At 37.3% G+C, this 18,444-nt stretch overlaps 3 protein-coding genes and 1 non-coding gene across 4 annotated transcripts; 3 read left to right on the top strand and 1 right to left on the bottom strand.

The window, feature by feature from the left end:
* The first annotated feature begins 1,764 nt into the window (after positions 1–1,764).
* LOC149000864 (protein indeterminate-domain 4, chloroplastic-like) lies at positions 1,765–7,079 on the top strand. Its single transcript, XM_089140358.1, has 3 exons — positions 1,765–2,435; positions 2,669–3,065; positions 4,752–7,079. Exons 1-3 carry the CDS (start codon positions 2,273–2,275, stop codon positions 6,046–6,048), a joined length of 1,857 nt encoding a protein of 618 aa, XP_088996484.1. The 5' UTR covers positions 1,765–2,272; the 3' UTR covers positions 6,049–7,079.
* A 4,343-nt stretch (positions 7,080–11,422) lies between these two features.
* LOC149000863 (LEAF RUST 10 DISEASE-RESISTANCE LOCUS RECEPTOR-LIKE PROTEIN KINASE-like 2.1) lies at positions 11,423–15,058 on the top strand. Its single transcript, XM_089140375.1, has 3 exons — positions 11,423–12,235; positions 13,500–13,535; positions 13,819–15,058. The coding sequence occupies exons 1-3, from the start codon at positions 11,470–11,472 to the stop codon at positions 14,892–14,894; spliced, it is 1,878 nt and encodes a 625-aa protein (XP_088996501.1). The 5' UTR covers positions 11,423–11,469; the 3' UTR covers positions 14,895–15,058.
* A 9-nt stretch (positions 15,059–15,067) lies between these two features.
* Positions 15,068–16,762, bottom strand: LOC149000862 (protein transport protein Sec61 subunit beta-like). The gene is made up of 2 exons (XM_089140376.1): positions 16,671–16,762; positions 15,068–15,985 (listed from the first exon to the last, which is right to left on the bottom strand). Exon 2 carries the CDS (start codon positions 15,973–15,975, stop codon positions 15,754–15,756), a length of 222 nt encoding a protein of 73 aa, XP_088996502.1. The 5' UTR covers positions 15,976–15,985; positions 16,671–16,762; the 3' UTR covers positions 15,068–15,753.
* Positions 16,763–16,821: 59 nt separating this feature from the next.
* TRNAL-AAG (transfer RNA leucine (anticodon AAG)) lies at positions 16,822–16,902 on the top strand. Its single transcript has one exon. It is a non-coding gene; the product is annotated as a tRNA-Leu (tRNA).
* Positions 16,903–18,444: the final 1,542 nt, after the last annotated feature.

Raw genomic sequence — 18,444 nt, 5'->3', positions numbered from 1 at the left:
ACAATGTCAAGTCGTACAACATTCTTTAATTAATTTATTTTGTCTTATTATTTCTTCCTAAACTTCTCCTTGCTGTAAATTTTATTTTTTACAGTTTTTGTTCATGCATGTAATTTGGTTTTGTTCTTTTATGTTTACTGCCTTTGATGATCTCTTTTCTTCCTTAAGAAGTTGGTGGACAAAGTGGGAAACTGATGAGAAAATGTAAGTGTTAATATCTAATCATTGTTGAAATATGATCTTCTTTTTCTTTTTCCCCTCACTTGTCCAAACTGAAAATTCTATTTGAGATTAGGTATACAATGATACATGGTTGTGTTTTCTCACTAGTTGATAAACGGATCGGATTCGGATCGGATAGTGGTAATACCATATCCGCATCCTATTATATTCGGACGGATTCGGATAATATCCTATCGGATTTCGGACTTATTCAGCCGGATTCGGATGATAATCGGATAGTTATTTTCTTGAATAAATTATTCTAAATGGCAATGAATATAGATTGAATACAAGTTTTCGTCTACCTAGTAACATCTTTACCACTTTATTTGTAAGTGTTAGGTTTCAAATTTAAGAATTTAACAACTTTATAGTTATTTTAATAAAAAATCTAGAAAAATACTCACATATTTCAAGTAAAAAATATATAAAATAAGAAAAACAAATCCAAATAAGTAACTTAATCGGATAATTTTATCGGACGGATAATAACCGGATAGAAAGGGGTATACCATATCCGCATCCTATTAGTAATCGGACGGATTCGGATACCTCTAAACGGATGCGGATGCGAATTCGGAAGCGGATTTCGGTTATCCATTTACACCCCTACTTATTAGTCCATGTAGTGTCAATTTTAATTCTTAAGTCAATAACAATAATCAAATCAATCTCTCTCTCTCTCTCTCTCTCTAGTTCAACTATAATGGGCTAGCCCACCTTCCCTATCAGGGGCCCAAGTCCAAAACAGGCCCATCCTAGGGTAGCTCCTAGAGCACCAGACCTCTGAGACAGTTTATCATACTATGCATGTCCAGAAAGAATCTCTCAAAATTTCTAACTACCAAAAACAACACTGAAGAGTCTCTCATGTTGCAACTTATCTTTGCCAAAGTAAAACACATAGGGAATCCAAATGCCTACCTCAGACCTTACCATTTCTCTCATACGCAACTTATGCACGACATACATATGTAAGCAGAGAGAGAGAAGCCAACCAAGTGGAAGAAAGGAACCTGATGATGATCATAGATTCTTACAGGTTTACCTCCACAGTAAACGCATAATAGTAGTGTGGAACGTGATAAGGTCACCGTCTAAGAATCTCATCAGAACAAAGAGAAGAAAAGAGTGAAAAAGGGTCATGGAATTCAAGAAAATAGGAACTTTCTCTTTTTTTTGAAATGCATTCGAGTTTTGATTTTTCAAAATCTTTGTTGAAACTGTTTTTACAGTGAGAAAGAAGGGATGAAGAGGTAAGTGGGTTTGTCTTGATGTGAAGTGAGAAGATACGATAATATACAAGATGATGGGGAGAGGGTAAGACCTACAGGTCGGTGGCCCCAATCCATTGCCGCATAACGACACAGTATTCTGTGTGAGAGAGAGCATGAACAAAAGCTACATACTCAATTAATATTCATTTTTGTTTTTTAATTTGTGAGGGGAAAGGGTGAGGAAAATCAGGAAAAAAAAAATTAGAAGAATTTGTGCGTTTGTGTGTGTGTGTGTGTGTGAGAGAGAGAGAGAGAGAGAGAGAGGGGGGGAGGGGGGAGGGGAAGCTCTGATGGTGGGGCTGCGTTAGAATTAAATCACAGAAGGAGAAGAGGAGATGATAATTATGAAGTAGAAGGGAGCAGTAGAAGAATAAGAATAATCTTCTTATTAAGAACAAGAGAAGAAAAAGAGAAGAAAGAAAGGGGTCTTTGGCTTGTTGCTTGTTGGTTTTCTTCTCTTCATGTTTGAGTGCAACTGTTGCTTTGTATATTTTTCTCCTGGGAATTTCTTTGCTTTCGTATTTTCATGATTTTGTTGGAAATTGGAAGTTTTCAGGTTGCTACAGTGGAGATAGATCAATACCCACCAGCTAGAATTTCCATTTTTCGGATTCTGATTAAGGGTAGACTAGTGAGGAAGTTAAGATTTCATGTATAGTGTTGGAAATTTTGGCTGATTTTTCAGTTTTTAGGTTGGTGAGAAGAAAAGAAAAGGAAGAGTAGAAGCTAAGAGCAAGTAGAGCAAGAAGAGAAAGGAAAAGGAATTTTTTAAGATGGCGGCTGGTTCTTCCTCGGCGGCGGCGGCTTCATTCTTCGGAATCAGAGAAGAAGATCAAAATGAAATAAAATTGCAGCAACAATCATCTATACCGACTTCATCAATTGCTCCAGCCCCCGCACCACAGAAGAAGAAGAGGAATCTCCCGGGAACTCCAAGCAAGTACCTTGCTATTTATCTATTTATAACAATAAATAATCAAACCAATAAAAAAGAATTCTCCTTTATTTGCTTTCAAATTCTTATATACAAAACCCTAATTCTAGAATCATGGATAGAAATGAAATGGGTTTCTTTCTTCTTCTTATTTCTTCTCCTTGTTTGTTCTAAACACTGTTGTTTATATATGTTTATTCTTTTGCTTTTCTTTTTTTGGATTCTTTTACAACAGATCCGGATGCAGAAGTAATAGCACTATCTCCCAAGACTCTAATGGCCACAAACCGGTTCATTTGTGAGGTTTGTGGCAAAGGTTTTCAGAGGGAGCAAAACTTACAGCTCCACAGAAGAGGACATAACCTTCCTTGGAAGCTCAAGCAGAAGACAACAAAAGAGGTGAAGAGAAGGGTGTATTTGTGTCCTGAGCCCACATGCGTCCACCATGACCCTTCAAGAGCTCTTGGCGACCTCACTGGAATTAAGAAGCATTTCTGTAGAAAGCATGGAGAGAAAAAATGGAAATGTGAGAAGTGCACAAAGCGATATGCAGTTCAGTCCGATTGGAAAGCTCATTCCAAAACCTGTGGCACTAGAGAATACAGATGTGACTGTGGAACTCTCTTCTCAAGGTAACTTCACAAAACCCCCTAATCTACCTTAAACCAATCCACTTAATTCACTCTAATATACTCTCATTCTGATTCTCCATAACTCATCTAGCCTCTCCTGATATGGGCTTTGTATAGAAGCTCATATGGAGATATCAATATTGGAGAGGAGAGAGAGAGAGAGCTTTTCGGATGTATGTTAGGATCTGGGTTGAGATTCCTATACAGTAATAAGAACTGAGACATGGAAGTTTGGGAGAAACTATTATTATTATTTTTGAAAATCTGGGCCATTTGATTTTCTCCTCTATCTTGTGTTGTATACGACCAGTACCAAAACAATCCACCATAGTGGCAGAAGGACTGTTCCCACGTGAATAATCTTCTACACTGCCATGGTCATGGAGGTGTTTTCGAAAACAAACTGTTTTTATTTCTTTCATATTTTTTTTCTTTTCTTCCTCCTCGAAACCAACGCCCTTTATGCTCTCTCGTCTCTTCCTTCCTTTTCATATTCACGTGCTGCCATGCCCATGTAACGAAAGGGCTCTTGTTGTTGTTAGCAGGTTTGTTCTCTTCTGGGTGAGCTAGATGTGACCTGGCTCAGCTCTTGCAGCTGCAGGTTCCTTTTTTCATGAAAAACCTCAGAGACCTGTGTAGATGCTCTTCTCCTCCCTCCTCTCTCTCTTTCTCTCTCCTACATTTTCTATTTTCATCGAATGCCCAGTACCAAACATGGGGGGCTCCTCCATGGGTAGAACTCCAAATTGAAGCTGGGTTCTTCATTGCAAGGAAAAACAGTACTCACAAGGGATGTGTGCATTAACTGAAGTGTGAATTTTGAAAGTTAGCTTTATTTATTGTAATTAGTGATGAATTTCATGTTTTTAGCAAAATTCTCTCCTAGGAAAAGAGCCAGTTCTAGGTTTTATATTAAGTGGAGAATAAGTTCTAGAAATGGGTTTCTTGATTGATGGTCTTTCTTCAAAATTGAAAAAATTCTTTAGCTTCATTTATTGAAGAGCCAGTCCTGAAATAGGAGTTCTTGGTTGACTCACTGCTTATTTTCCTCTTCATTTAATCCTCTCCCTCCCATTCAGTAGTCTCCCATTTTTGTATGACTGTGAAGCAACTGTCAGGAACCTTCATTCCTTCCTACTTTGATATCTTGGATGCAAGGTTTTGTTTAAAGTTTATGCATTAAAAAAGAACAGTGTTTGCTTTTTCATTTATTGAAGAATTCAAACAGAAGTAATATTAGTGCTCCTTCATTTCCTATTTTGATCTTGAGCGACATGTACGACTCCATGGTCTATTTCTACTTCTTGCTGTTTGATTTTTTATTTTTTTTGGGGGTCACATCCAGATTTATGAAATTGCTTTTCTTTGGAAATAATTGTACTTTGTGGTAAATATATGAAACAAATCCTAAAAGTGAATTCTTTCATGAAGATCTTAAGATTTCTACTAAAATTCAATTAAATACATGAGGAAGGAAATTCGTTCTTAGATTTCTTGCTTCAAGTAATGTAACAAACTTTTGAATAACTTAATGAAAAGTAAATCAATGAAGATGCATTACTGTTTAGAGTTTGTATTGAGCTTCCTTCTAAATCCACTTCCCTTGTAATTGAAGTAAGTAACCACTCTCACTTCTTCCAAATATCTTTTGATCTCATCAATTTTACTTCTTTTTCATTCTTGCAGACGTGATAGTTTCATCACCCACAGGGCCTTCTGTGATGCACTTGCTCAAGAGAGTGCAAGGCTTCCAACTGGGTTAAACACCATGGGAAGCCATTTATATGGAAGTAGCAGCATGGGACTTGGCTTATCTCAAGTGGGTTCACAGATTCCTTCATTACAAGATCAGAACCACCACAGGTCAAGTGATTTACTGCGACTTGGCAGCACAGGAGGGCAATTCAATCACCTTATCTCGCCGGCAAATCCTTCATCATCATTCAGGACTCCTCAACAGGCCCATTCATCTGCCTTCTTCCTGCCTGGAGCTTCCAGTCAAGAGTTCCGTGAAGAGCCTCACCATGGAATGTTACAAAACAAGACCTTCCATGGACATGGACATGGACATGGACTGATGCAACTTCCTGAACTTCAAAGCAGCACAAGCAATTCCTCTTCTTCTGCAGCTGCAGCTGCTGCCAATCTCTTCAACCTCAGCTTTTTTTCCAACAGTAGCACCAGTAGCAGCATCAACAATAGCAACAATGCCAACAATAGCAACAGTCAAATGACCTCTTCTGGGTTACTAATTCCTGATCAGTTTAATGGAAACGCTGGTGGAGAAGGAACTTCCCTCTTTTCTAATAACCTAATGGGTGATCACGTTGGATCAAGTGTGTCTTCTCTGTTCAACAACAATGCAGTGCAAAATGAAGTTGTTATTCCTCAAATGTCTGCAACAGCTTTGCTTCAAAAAGCTGCTCAAATGGGTTCAACAGCAAGCAGTGGAAGTGGTTCTTTGCTTAGTGGATTTGGCAGCTCTTCATCAATTGGTCCTAAATCTGACAGGTCTCACTTGACTGCTAACTTTAGGGCCAACTTTGGAGGTGGTGGGATAGATACACTGAAGTCACAGCTAGAAAATGAAAACCAGCTCCAAGACCTCATGAATTCTCTAGCAAATGGTGGCTCCTCCATTTTTGGAGCTCCGTCAGGAGGAATCCCTAACTATGGACATGAACAAGAGACCAGCTTTGTTGGATTCAATACAAACCGAATGTCACTGGAACAGCACCACCATCAGAATACCAATTTTGGGAACATGGAAGATCCAAAGTTGCATCAGAATCTCACAGTGAGTCTTGGAGGATCTGACAGGTTTACCAGAGACTTCCTTGGTGTTGGAGGGGTGGTAAGGAGCATTAATGGAGGTGGAATGTCACAGAGAGACCAGCATGGTATTGATATAAGCTCCCTGGATCCAGAAATGAAGTCTGCTTCTGCTCGATCCTTCGCAGGTGGAGGTAATCATATTCAGTAGGTATGGTATATGGGGAGATAGAAAGAAAAACTTTAGGTAAGTAACTCAATAGAACCTAGTCAATTTGCTCTGGGGAATTAAGGGAGAAACTATGAAGCCTTTTTCAAGACCAATAGTACTCTCAGCGTACATGTTTTTATAAGGCTTTAAACTCTCCGATTCTTCTTCCCTTAGACCTTTTTCTGTGAGTAGCTATTTTGATTATTATAGATGGTGGTGAACTGAGAGTAGTTGTTCTTGTTTTCTTCTGAATCCTTTCTATCTCCTTCTAGTTTCTCTTTCTTTTATGGCTATCTCTAGAAGGGAGAGTAGCTCAATAAATTTAGACCTTTCCTTTATGATGGGTTCTTCTCAAGCATTCAACTGTGGTGGTTAGATAATTTTTGTAACATATTATCCAATCCGTGGCTAGCCTAGCCATGTTATTTAACATGTGAATTGCTCTTCATCACCTAGAAGAATATTTATGCTTTTAGCAACATCACTGTAGAATTCCGTAATGTGGGTATGTATCAAACTCATCCATTCGAATTCGGGTCGGGTGCCTGGATCTAAATGGTTGACATGATCTTGCGTCACTGGGAAGGATTGCTATATGAGTCCATGCATGTATACACCACACAGAGAGAGAGAGAGAGAGAGAGAGAGAGAGAGAGAGATGGGTTTCACGTGTGATGAGAATTCTTCTGGTGGTGTTGAAGGCTGTACAGGCTTTCGTGATGCGTGGGCGTGTTAGATAGGGAAGAGGAAACTGTGAAAAGGTTAAGTACACAAGTTTGTTTGCGTTATAAGTGTTAATGAGTGTGACTCTACTTGTTTGGTGCATGTTCTCAGAGAGAGAGAAAATAATATATAGATGTTTGGTCGAGCCTTCTTGTCTTCATGGCTTGTGTTTGTTATTGTTTGTCGTACGCCATTGTTTGTATACAAGGGAAGCCATTCTTTGTTTTCTTTATCTTCTTTGACGCTCCCATTACAACACACGCACACACAGACGACATAGACAGACAGACACAGAGAGAGAGAGAGAGAAAGAGAGAGAGAGAAATTAGATTCCTTCATGCACCTTCAAAGGTGGAAAAGAATAAAGAAAAACTTGGTTGGTTTCTTCAGTTTTCTCTAAAATAAAAAAATAAAGAAATGCCCTACCTGCTACTTCCAAGTAAAGAATACAAAAATGGCCAGTGAATTTGAATTCCATGAGTTGGGTTGACACTAATCCACACTTCTCTTCTTGTCTCTCTACGTTGACTCTTTGTTCACTGGAAAAGCATCTCTTCTCACTTCTCTTCTCTTCTAATCTCCTCATCCCTTCAAAAGTTCATCCATGCATGCATGCATGCATGATATCTAAATCTTATTTTTTCTTTTAACTTCTCTACTTTATAGTTCTTGCTGAAATGTCTACATCTTCTCTGGGGTCTCCATCTCTCCCTCTCTTCTTTTTCCTGAATTGACTCAATCATTGACAGAGAGGTTACGTTATTGGAGACGCATCTGACTCGATCCATCAGAACAAAAAGCTAAGCATTCTGCAACTGAAACTGTCATTATATTTCTTCACTTTGCATTTTTTTTTTTGTTCTCTCTGCCTGTGACTAGATTTCTGGTTTCATTCAGATTCTTAGTTAATGATTTACTTTTCTTCCGACCTCTTTTTATAATCATCAACCTGAAAAACAAATCGTACACAATTATTCTTTTGATAATTAATACTTATTCCCTAATCCCAAGATCGGATTAAAAAAAATGCATTTACTGGTAAGAGAAAATTAACAGTAAGATCACAGTTTACCAAAAAAAAAAATGTATGATCACAAGGTTAATTAAGCATCACTGGTAAAGTCCAATGATGAAGAAATTATATATAAATGTATGGACAGCTAAGACTTTGATTTTAGCATTGTCGTCATGGTTTTGGCTTTTCGTGTTTCCTGCTGCTCCAGAGCAATTTTGGCCCACGGGGGCCATATGTACCTCTTGACTTTATTCTCACCATTAGTAATATATAAACATGAAAACTGATACAATTGCTAAAGGAAAGAATTGAATAGCTTTTCCAAACCAAAGGGTTTAGGGGGAAATTGTATTTGAGGTCTGTAAAGCTTTGGGATCAAAATATCTCTATCTTGACATTCTCTTTATTACATGTTTAAGAGATGGGTAATCTAATTCTGAACACTAATAATTAAGACAAATTACCCTAAATAAATGGTGACAAGATCAAGACAATTGTATCCGAGGATAGAAAAACTTGACTCATATATAAATGTATGGATGATAAAGTATATGTACATGGAACATGAGACTTACAAGTTCGTTAAGTGATATAATGAGTCCAAAATAAAAATATTGTCGGTGGAGAAAGTCACATATCTTGGGAAAGAAAAAACAAAAGATAGAATTATTGGATTACTGCTTGTGGGGTTAATCATAAGGAGAAAGAATATACAAGACTTAAAATACCAATGTCCTTAATTTACTAGTCCAATAAATGTTTGTAGATTTTTTTTTGTTTGAAAAAAAAAAAAGAATGTATTTTCTGGTAGTGATCATAGCCTCAATTCAAAGCTTCCTTGGTAACTGGGAGGCGAACAAGCAATAATGTGACTCGTTAGCTTCAAACTCACAACCAATTGACTCGAACAAAAGCAAAACAATTAATGGATAAATATATGTTTGCTTTCGTTGAAATATGGAAAAAGTTCACTCTTTACCTCGAGCTTTAGATATAATTTCATAAATGCTTGGAATTTTTATTTGATTAAATGAGAAAAAGATGAACCCTAGAGTCAAAAACTAGTTAATGACCACAGATCCAATGTATATTGAAAAATGAATGTGCTTGAATAATATCATTGTGTGAAATTTTCTTCAATTTTTGTCAGTTAGGATAAGATTCCACTTTTTTTTGTTATTAGAGACCTATTCCTTTGATAGTTGTTTTACCATCAAAGGTCAACTCAGGTTGGCAAGGACCAAAGCCTCCAAATTGGGCGGTTAGGATTTGATCCTCCTTCATGTATATGTAATAGTTTCCACATTGTATTTAATGCAACAAGAACACCACCACCACCACACAAAGATGTGTCTAAAATTCAGACTTAGCATGAATTGCTTGAGAAAAGCTTTTTCATGCATTTAGAATTTTCAAATTTGAACTTATATATAGAAGTCATGATTTTCTAAAGAGATTAATGAAAAGAACTAGAAGTGATTAATCCATATTAAGCTGAACTGGACCCATTATGGGCCAGATAAGGCCCATTAAATTAACTTCCCCAGGTCTTTCACAATTTTTGCTAGAGCTGCAATGGACTGAAGTTGGGCTGGGCTATTTAAAACCTTCAACCAGACTTTGAGTCTCCTTAGTTGGGCCGGTTCGTCCCATGAAGCCACAACAATTGAACATAATGTTTCTCTCGATTTCCATAACTTTTGCTGAGCTCAATTTTGCAGACTTGGGCCTAGTCATTTACGTTTCTGAATTTATTCTAGAGATCAATAAATTTTAGTTTACTTTTCTTATCCAAATGTCTTATATTCGAAAAATATGTTTAAAAATATATAATTATTAAATATAATGATAAATTTAAGAAAATTATAGGATAAGTTAACTAATTCAAGTGACTTTCTTTCTTATTTTGGAATTTTTGTGCCAATTTGTACCAAGTACCCAGCTCAGTCCTAAATCAATGAGTGTGGATTGTCTCTCTTGACGAGGAGCATTCTCGACAGCATTACAACTACGAATTATGTGGAGCCGATACCACCCCATCTCCCTAACCTTGTGGCTTTCCCTGTAATTCGTGGTCAACAGCCATCGTGGGACCCCAGTCAGAGAAGACGATCTGAACTCCAAATCAATGGCCTAATTAGGTCAATGACATTCAACCTATGAATTCAGCGCGGGGGGGCGGATCCCAAGTCCTATGATCAATGTTGGGAAGCGATCAAGTCACTATGACAAAGTCACTATGACCTTGGAATACCAACTAAACTATGAGGGAGATCGGTCAAGTTATCCATCAGCAGCATTATTCACAGTTAATGCTCATTTACTTCCATTCGCTCTTGAATGCTCAGTTCAAAGCTCTTAAAACCCCAACCTCAAGGTAGTGTTGTTTCTTAATTTGACTTGTTCGACTAAATCAACCCACAATTAGGCTGTGTTTATTTGCTGGAATAAAGGTGGGGTGAGAATAAAGGGGTGAGAAAATTCTTGAAAAAAATCTAGATTTATTACTTTTCCCTTAAATCCTAAAATGGTAGATTGTTTGGTTGTCTGGGGTGGGAAAATGAAAACCAAGTTTTTTTGAATCAAGGAAATTTGTCTGGTGATGTGACAACCTAACTTTCCCACACCAAACCATTTTAAAACTCTACATATTTGGTGGGACTTTGTGAGAAAGTTGAAAAAAGTAAAAAGTGAAACCCACCACTATCATTGTTTTCCCACTCCTTTTTTCCCACCCCACCTTTGCAAACCAACGCAGCCTAAATAGATTTTCTACTTGGATTAAACAGGTGCAATTACACCATCTTTGATTTTGTTTATGGTCAACTTGTTTGAAAAGGGACTTTGCAAATTAATTCCTAGATTTCTGTTCAGGTGTTGAATCATTGGGTTCTGTCTCTTAGATAACTATCATTTTGCTTGTTCTACTTTTCTTCTTCTTCTCTTGTTCTTCCCTTCTGAGGTTTGATAGCACCTTGCTTCAGTCATGCCTAACACCATCATGCGATATATTGTGGTCTGTCAATTCAAAATCTCAGTCGAGATTGAAATCTCTACTATTGGGATTCAACGATCGAAATTGAAATCTCGAGCAAACTTTCAGATCGGATGGTTTGAAATTTTGCTTGACCATCATGCCGACTTTTGACATTGGCTCTGTAAGCATCTCTATTACTTTAGTTTCTTAATTTTATTGTTGGAGAATCCGTCGCCAGAGTGTTGGGAAACAATACATATTGATCAGATTCAGATTTATTATTTCAATCTTTTTGGCAAATAGTCGCCTTAAGCCGCTAACTCATCACAATCAACTTTATAATAACAATAACAATAATAAAAGATAATTATGTTTATTACATTATTCTGAAAAAATAGGATGACTAATTCTATATGCTTGTTCAACAAATTAAACAAAGTAATGCACAGGGCCACAGGCTACAATCTCTGACTTTCTCCAAAAACATAGAACAGGATTGTTATATTTGGACACTTCGATTGACGTAGACCTCATTGTTTTAGAATTAGAAAATAAATTCACAGTAATAAAATCCAAGAAGACTGTTAAAAGTCCAAATCTCACTTGCCAGGAAAGAGGGTGAGGATCTTGGAAACTATTTGGTCAGAAGTGAAGTTTTTTCCTCTCTAAGTGCAATCTCTTTTGCTTTCTTTGTTTCTGTTTGAAGATGGATCACCAGAAGTTCTTCAAGTTTGTGATCATCAATTCCTTCTTCCTGGCAATCTTCTTAGCAGAAGCTCAATCAGCAGATCTTGGGGTTGAAGTATGCACACCTCAGAGTTGTGGAAACAACAGCATGGAAATAAGCTACCCATTTTGGATTCCTCACTCACAAGAAGCTTACTGCGGCTACCCAGGCTTTGAGGTTAGCTGTGAATCAGAGGAGCCAATGATACAGATATCTGGTAACAAGTATCTTATCAGAAACATCTCCTACGCCAGTAACTTGGTTAGGGTGATCAACGATGAGGCGCTGCAAAACGACTGCGATATTCCTCTGCGTAACTTAACCTTCGATGGGTCTCCTTTCGTGTTCAGCAAAGCAGTTGAAAATCTTCTCTTTTATTACAACTGCACAAAGGCAATTCCAGCCAAGTACCAGTATTTTCCCCTTAATTGTTCCAGTGTCAACACTGGGAATCAATCATTCGCCCTTTTCGAACATGATCTAGGGTTGAATCTGAATGATTCTCTTAGGACATGTGATCCTATAGTGAGTGCACCAGTGGAGGCGTCTGGTGAGTTGATGAGTTATGTGCAGTTACAAGATATTGGATACTCAGGAATGATAGAACAAGGGTTTCAGTTGCAATGGAATGAGACTGTGAATGGTAATTGCAGTAAATGCAAGGGAAGTGGTGGCAGCTGCGGTTTTTATAAGGAAGAGTTCTGGTGTTTTTGCTCCAAGGGACCTCAACGTCAAAATTGTTCTGGTATGTTTCTACATATAGATATTACCAATGATTACTGCTGCCTTGTCTTTTAAGCTGGAGAGGTATTCAAATTTTTGGCCCCTAAGATTCAAAATTGAGTTTTAAAGTCCATGAAAACAAGATCAGATCTCAAGCTTCAAAGTTCTTAGTTTGTTCTGGAAAGCTCATGCATCTCACTTTTGAGTTCTAATTCAATAATAATAAGCAGAGTAATTACACCTTTAGTAACTAATAAAAGGTGCAAAGAAATATCATTGAGGTATCAAATGTTTTAAAAAGCTCTGTAAATAGGAAAACAGGGACTGGAACAAAGTTTCAAATACCCAAAGAAAACAAGGCATAGGAATAGAGGAACTGTAACAGGACAATCTGAGGCAAGAAAACATTGGCAAAGAAGTAGTGGAACAATAAACAAAAATTCTTAACCAGGGCAGCTGAAAGCTACTACAAATGACCAAATCTATCAAGGTCCCAGAAGTCCAGGTTCAAAAAGTTTCGATTAAACAAACCAAGCCTATGAATCTGCAAATGTGAAAGAACTCTGTTTTTTGTCAAGAGTAATTTTCTTGCAGGGCTACACATCAGGATAAGAACAACCACAGAATTCAAGAGTCTCAACAGAAGGCAAAAGGTACAGCTCAAAAAGGAAATTCACATTTTGTGCAACAGTAGATAGAAAGAATCAGAGCAGAAAAATAATAGCCCTCAATCAATAATATTCTCAAACTAGAGTTAAAATCAGAAACATTGAACTGCCAGAATTTACACCTTACCAAAGCCCAATAGACATCAATTTACATCGTTACACATTTCCAATTTCAGATCATGAAAATGACTGCATTGCTACAAGATGAATCTTCACATTCCCTCAAGATTTTTGGTCTTTGGTGCATAAAAGATGCATTCATTGGTCATTGCTAGGAATTAGTGTCTATTCTCTTTCCCATTTTAAGACTTCTCTTCAGTGGCCTTTCTCAGCCCTAAAATGTCATGACCCAACATCAATAGAAGCTCCACATAGGAATAAACACCAGGAGTTCCAGAGGTCAATCCAGTTATTTATATATATTTAACTGAGACCACTGATTTAATCTTCCAGTTAGTGATTGATCATTAGTTTCTGCACAAACTTGTTTATTTATCACAGTCCTGCTCAACTTTTATGGTACAGTAGGGGTTTTCCAGTAATGCTGTGATTTTGGGTAGGATTATTAGTTCCACCATTATTATTGTTGAGCTAATTAATGTTATGACTGTGTTGCAGAGCCCAAGATGAGTTTGTTAAGGAAGATCATCTCAGGTATATCAGCTCTTCATCTTAACATTTACTAAATAACTAAAGAAAGTTATATGCTTGTATCTATTCTTGTAGCTTGATAAGGCAATAAGATAAGTTCTATAGATGAGCGTTGAGTTTGTTGACCCCACAAGTTATAGAGATTATCCACAATCACATCACTCCACCAGGTCCCACATAAGTTGTGACAGTGTGCCTCTAGAATTTGTAACGTACATTAATGTGATATGCAGTACAATCATTTTGTATTGTACATGATTCTAATTCCTTTTTCCCCCTTCTGCAGTTTTGTCAGTCATTGGTTATGCAACAATATTCATCACAATGATCTGGTTCATCAGAAGATGGTTTTTGAATAGAAAAAGAACTGCCCAAATTGTTGCTGATTTTATAAAGACTCACGGGTCACCAATTGTGAAAAGATATAGTTATTCCGATATCAAGAAAATGACCAGCTCATTTAAAGAAAAATTGGGCAAAGGTGGATATGGACTCGTGTTCAAAGGGAAGTTAGACGATGGCAATCTAGTTGCAGTGAAAGTCTTGAATGACTACTCTAAAGGTAATGGAGGAGAATTCATCAATGAAGTTGCAACCATTAGTAAGACTTCCCATGTCAACATCGTCAGTCTTTTAGGTTTCTGCTTTGATGGATCTAGAAGAGCTCTCATCTATGAGTTCATGCATAATGGATCTCTTGAAAAATTCATCAATGGTATGGAACCAGCAGAAACAAGATCTCATCTTTGTTGGGAAAGACTATATCAAATTGCAGTTGGTATTGCTCGGGGGTTAGACTATTTACACCGTGGTTGTAATACACGCATTTTACATTTTGACATAAAGCCCCATAATATTCTTCTAGATGAGGACTTCCTTCCAAAGATATCCGATTTTGGTCTTGCCAAACTGTGTCCTAGAAAAGACAGTATCATATCAATGACAGGCGCAAGAGGAACTGCAGGATACATTGCACCTGAAGTGTATTTTCGAACATTTGGAGGAGTATCACACAAATCAGATGTCTACAGTTACGGAATGATGGTACTAGAAATGATCGGGGGACGAAGGAACATTGATCAGCAAGATGATCATACTGGTGAAATATATTTTGCAAACTGGATTCATAAGTGTGTTGGGTTAGGCAAGCAAGTAAGAGTAAATGACGCCATGATGGAAAAGGATGAAGAAATTTACAAGAAGATGACCTTAGTGGGAATGTGGTGCATACAGGTTGATCCAGCAAATCGACCATCGATTGGTAAAGCATTGAATATGTTGGAAGGAAACCTTGAATCTATACCAGTACCACCAACACCTTTCGTATCTTCTTCTTCAAGACACATCAAAGAGGTACCTTAAATTGCAGATTCTTTAATTTTCTTTTTTTCCTGATGACTTGGTTTCATGTGTACCTTTGTAAGATAAACTACATTCAGTGTGATGGTTTCATGTGTACTTTTGTAAGATAAACTACATTCAGTGTGAAACTCTTACATCTTCCTTTTAAGTGAGTAAGACTCACATTGTGTTTTCTAGAATAGTTTTCCAGCTCTCGAAAAGGGATTATAAGTTTGAAATCAAAAGTCTAAACTATGTATGGTTGCCATACTGATCCCAACCCCTGGATATGTTTTTTATAAGCACTATTATCCTAACACCTGAATCCCTAACCCCATTCCTACTTCCAATTAACCTTAAAATTGAAGGCAAAGAAGGAAACCTGTCCAGAAAGAAGTGGCTGCAAGGTAGATGAAAGGGTACGGAAATTAAATCAAACCTTCAAAACCAACAGCAAGGGGGGAAAAGGCCCTTTTGAAATCATTATCTAACGTGAATGTGCCACCAACTCCACATCATTCTAAACTTAATAACTTACTTTTACTTTACATGGTTTAAAAAGTATAACTTAAGAAATATGATAAGAAATTTACAAAGGTAACACAATCACAAAACTTTCCACTTTCATTTTAGATCAGTTTCATTTCACTCTCCTTCCCTTCAGTTTAATTGCAACAAGAAAGAGCCACGGCAATAAAAGAACCCATGCTACTCATTATACTTGCAAGCAGAAAATTTAACTGCAAAATTTATTATTCAAGCTCCAAAGTAGCATCAAACAAAACATAGCTATTTTAACTAGAACAGTTTTGACTTACAACTTTCCAGCTAACATACTTGCAATTCGTTGTAATTAAGATCTCCCAGCCTCGCTTGACACTCAGAATAACTTGCCTACAACATGAAGGATGGAAACAAACGCTATGAATCCAATGCTCATTACAAGCACGACATTTGGTGAAATCCTGAGCCCCGGGGCATCGTCTGTGTAGAACTGGAGCATTGTACCACTTGCCCCTGCTGCATTGCCGCCACTGGTATTCCTCCGCCTACGCATGCTGGCAGCTGCAGCTGCACTGCCTCTTGGAGGGTTTGAGACCATTTCTACTGACCTGGTTTAGGGAGGGAACGAACAAAATTTTAAATTTTTTATCATTCCATGTCAATAAACCAATCACCAATAATGTATAATCTGAAGGTGAGATGTAAGCTTCAATGGTTTCAATTAAAAAGTATTTTCAATTCACGACTGGTAAAGGTAGGTTCAGCTACTTGAGGCCTTGAGGGTAAGATCGAACACATCATTTATTTCCAGTATCAAATTCGACATTGCATTTTTTGTGGAAGAAATTTTTTTTTTATTAGCGGTGTCATATGCACCAACCCTAAACGTTTTAAATTACCATAGACAAATTGATAACAGAAGAATATCCCTAAAATGGAACAAACAGATATCAAGTTCTTTCAAACTGGTATCTACCAAATAAAACCATCGACAAAGAACTAACAAATCTGATCAAACATGCATACCAATCCAATCAAATCTATCTACCCCACCAAAAAAAAAAAAACCACCACCAAAACCGAGACAAATTCCCAAACTCAAGCAGCCTTCATGTAAAGCCGTCTCAAGGGAGTGAGTTACCAACTCTAGATACTGAGAGCCCTCATCGAAGAAACCACTGAATTTATCCATAATTACAACAAATCTCTGAATTTTCATGCGTAAAACAGTTATAATCAAATGGGAACGAAACCATCAAACAAAAAATGAGAATTAAAAAGATCAAACAGTACCTGTCGTACTGAAGAGATTTCTCACCGGCGAATTTGATCGATTCGAATGTATCGGTCTTCAATGCACAACCAGTGGTAGAAGATAAAAAATTGTTGTTTCATTTAGGAATATATATAATAAATAAATAAATGTTCACAAAATTTATCAATTGTTGAGATGGCCGAGTTGGTCTAAGGCGCCAGATTAAGGTTCTGGTCCGAAAGGGCGTGGGTTCAAATCCCACTCTCAACATAAAAAAAAAAATTTTTATTTTTTTTCCTTCATATAGACATGAAAAAACTTTAACTAGTGATCGTCCATCACAATTCAAAGTTGTACATGTTCTAGCATTTTTAAAAAGAAAAAACCAAAAGCAATGGACGATTCAAAGTTGTACATGTTCTAGCATTTTTAAAAAGAAAAAACCAAAAGCATTGATGTTGTTTGTTTCTTTTGGATTTGGCCATGTGGTTGGAATGAGGTTGAACATGGTGTTGAGCTGTGCTTTAGTCTTAATCAAGAAACAACAAAGTTAGAGCTGGCTATGAATTACCTCTGAAACTTAAGTCAAATTAAGGAACAACACTATTCAAAAAATGGGGTCTTAAGGTCCAAGTGTTAAATGAGAGCTTGGCTAGAAGGAACCAAATGTTGGAAGTATATACTGCTGCTTAACATTGAATAGACTATATATTTATACCTAATTGACTATTGACCAGGTTGAACCAAACATCTTATTTGTTCATTCATAGTTAGCTTGCCAATCCACCAGGTTGAACCGCTAGACCGATGGTTCAAGGTCTACTTCATCGAGTGGATTGGCAGTTGGCCAAAAAGTTGGCACATTTTGGCCTAACACTGTTGTTGTTATTCGATAACAATCTGATACCATATGCTTAAATCATGCTCCTACATCATTTTTCTTCTTCTTTTTTGGGATTATTTCATAGTGACGGGGCTAACAGCCTAAGAATGATGAGATAGGGGAAGAGAAAGGTGTGGAAGGAACAAAATATTGAACTAACCTCCTTAAATTTTATGCCTCTAAGTAGAAGCTACCACCCAATATACAACTATTATTTGAGGTATCAATACTTGATGGGTCAGATTGAAGTAAAAGTGGCCAAATTCTATTATGGATAACCTCTGCATTATGTCATTCTTTTTTTGGGTGAAAGGTAGATTCATTGATAAAGACAAGACGGACAAATGATACCCTGGAGACATAAGTCCAGAAGCCATGTAGTGGAATTTGGCCAAATCATCCTCCTTGCTAAAGATGAGACCTTTTGGGCTAGAGCATCGGCCACATTTTTGGCCGCTCTAGAGATGGACTGGATAACATAAGAATCAATCCCACCAATAAAAACTCTAATGTCACTTAACAATGGAGAAGCAAGGAAGGGATCCTCATATGCAGGCCCATTAATGATATTCATGAGCTCGTCACAGTCGACTTCCACTATAACATTTGAAAAGCCCACACGAACCAATTCCTCCAAACCTAATCGAAGAGCCCACGTCTCGCCCTCCAACATAGAGTCACAAGCCACCTGGTCCGAATAGACTCAAATGATTCGCCCTAGATTGGCTTGCACAATTGCACCCACACATGCTATTACATCTGCATACAAAGAAACTCTAAGATCCACAATAACAAAAATTCAAACCCACTAAAACTACTTGCTAATATCAATAGGTGGATTGGAGAATTACAATTTTACCCTCAAAATAGCATGGGAATCAACATTGTGGAAGGAACACAATCTCACAATGAACACAATCATCACCCCC

The sequence above is a fragment of the Hakea prostrata genome, chromosome 11, assembly GCF_041222555.1.
Source record: "Hakea prostrata isolate BN-2017 chromosome 11, UWA_Hpros_2, whole genome shotgun sequence".
In the NCBI taxonomy this organism is placed as follows: Eukaryota; Viridiplantae; Streptophyta; class Magnoliopsida; order Proteales; family Proteaceae; genus Hakea; species Hakea prostrata.
This window is presented reverse-complemented; position numbering and strand designations above follow the sequence as displayed.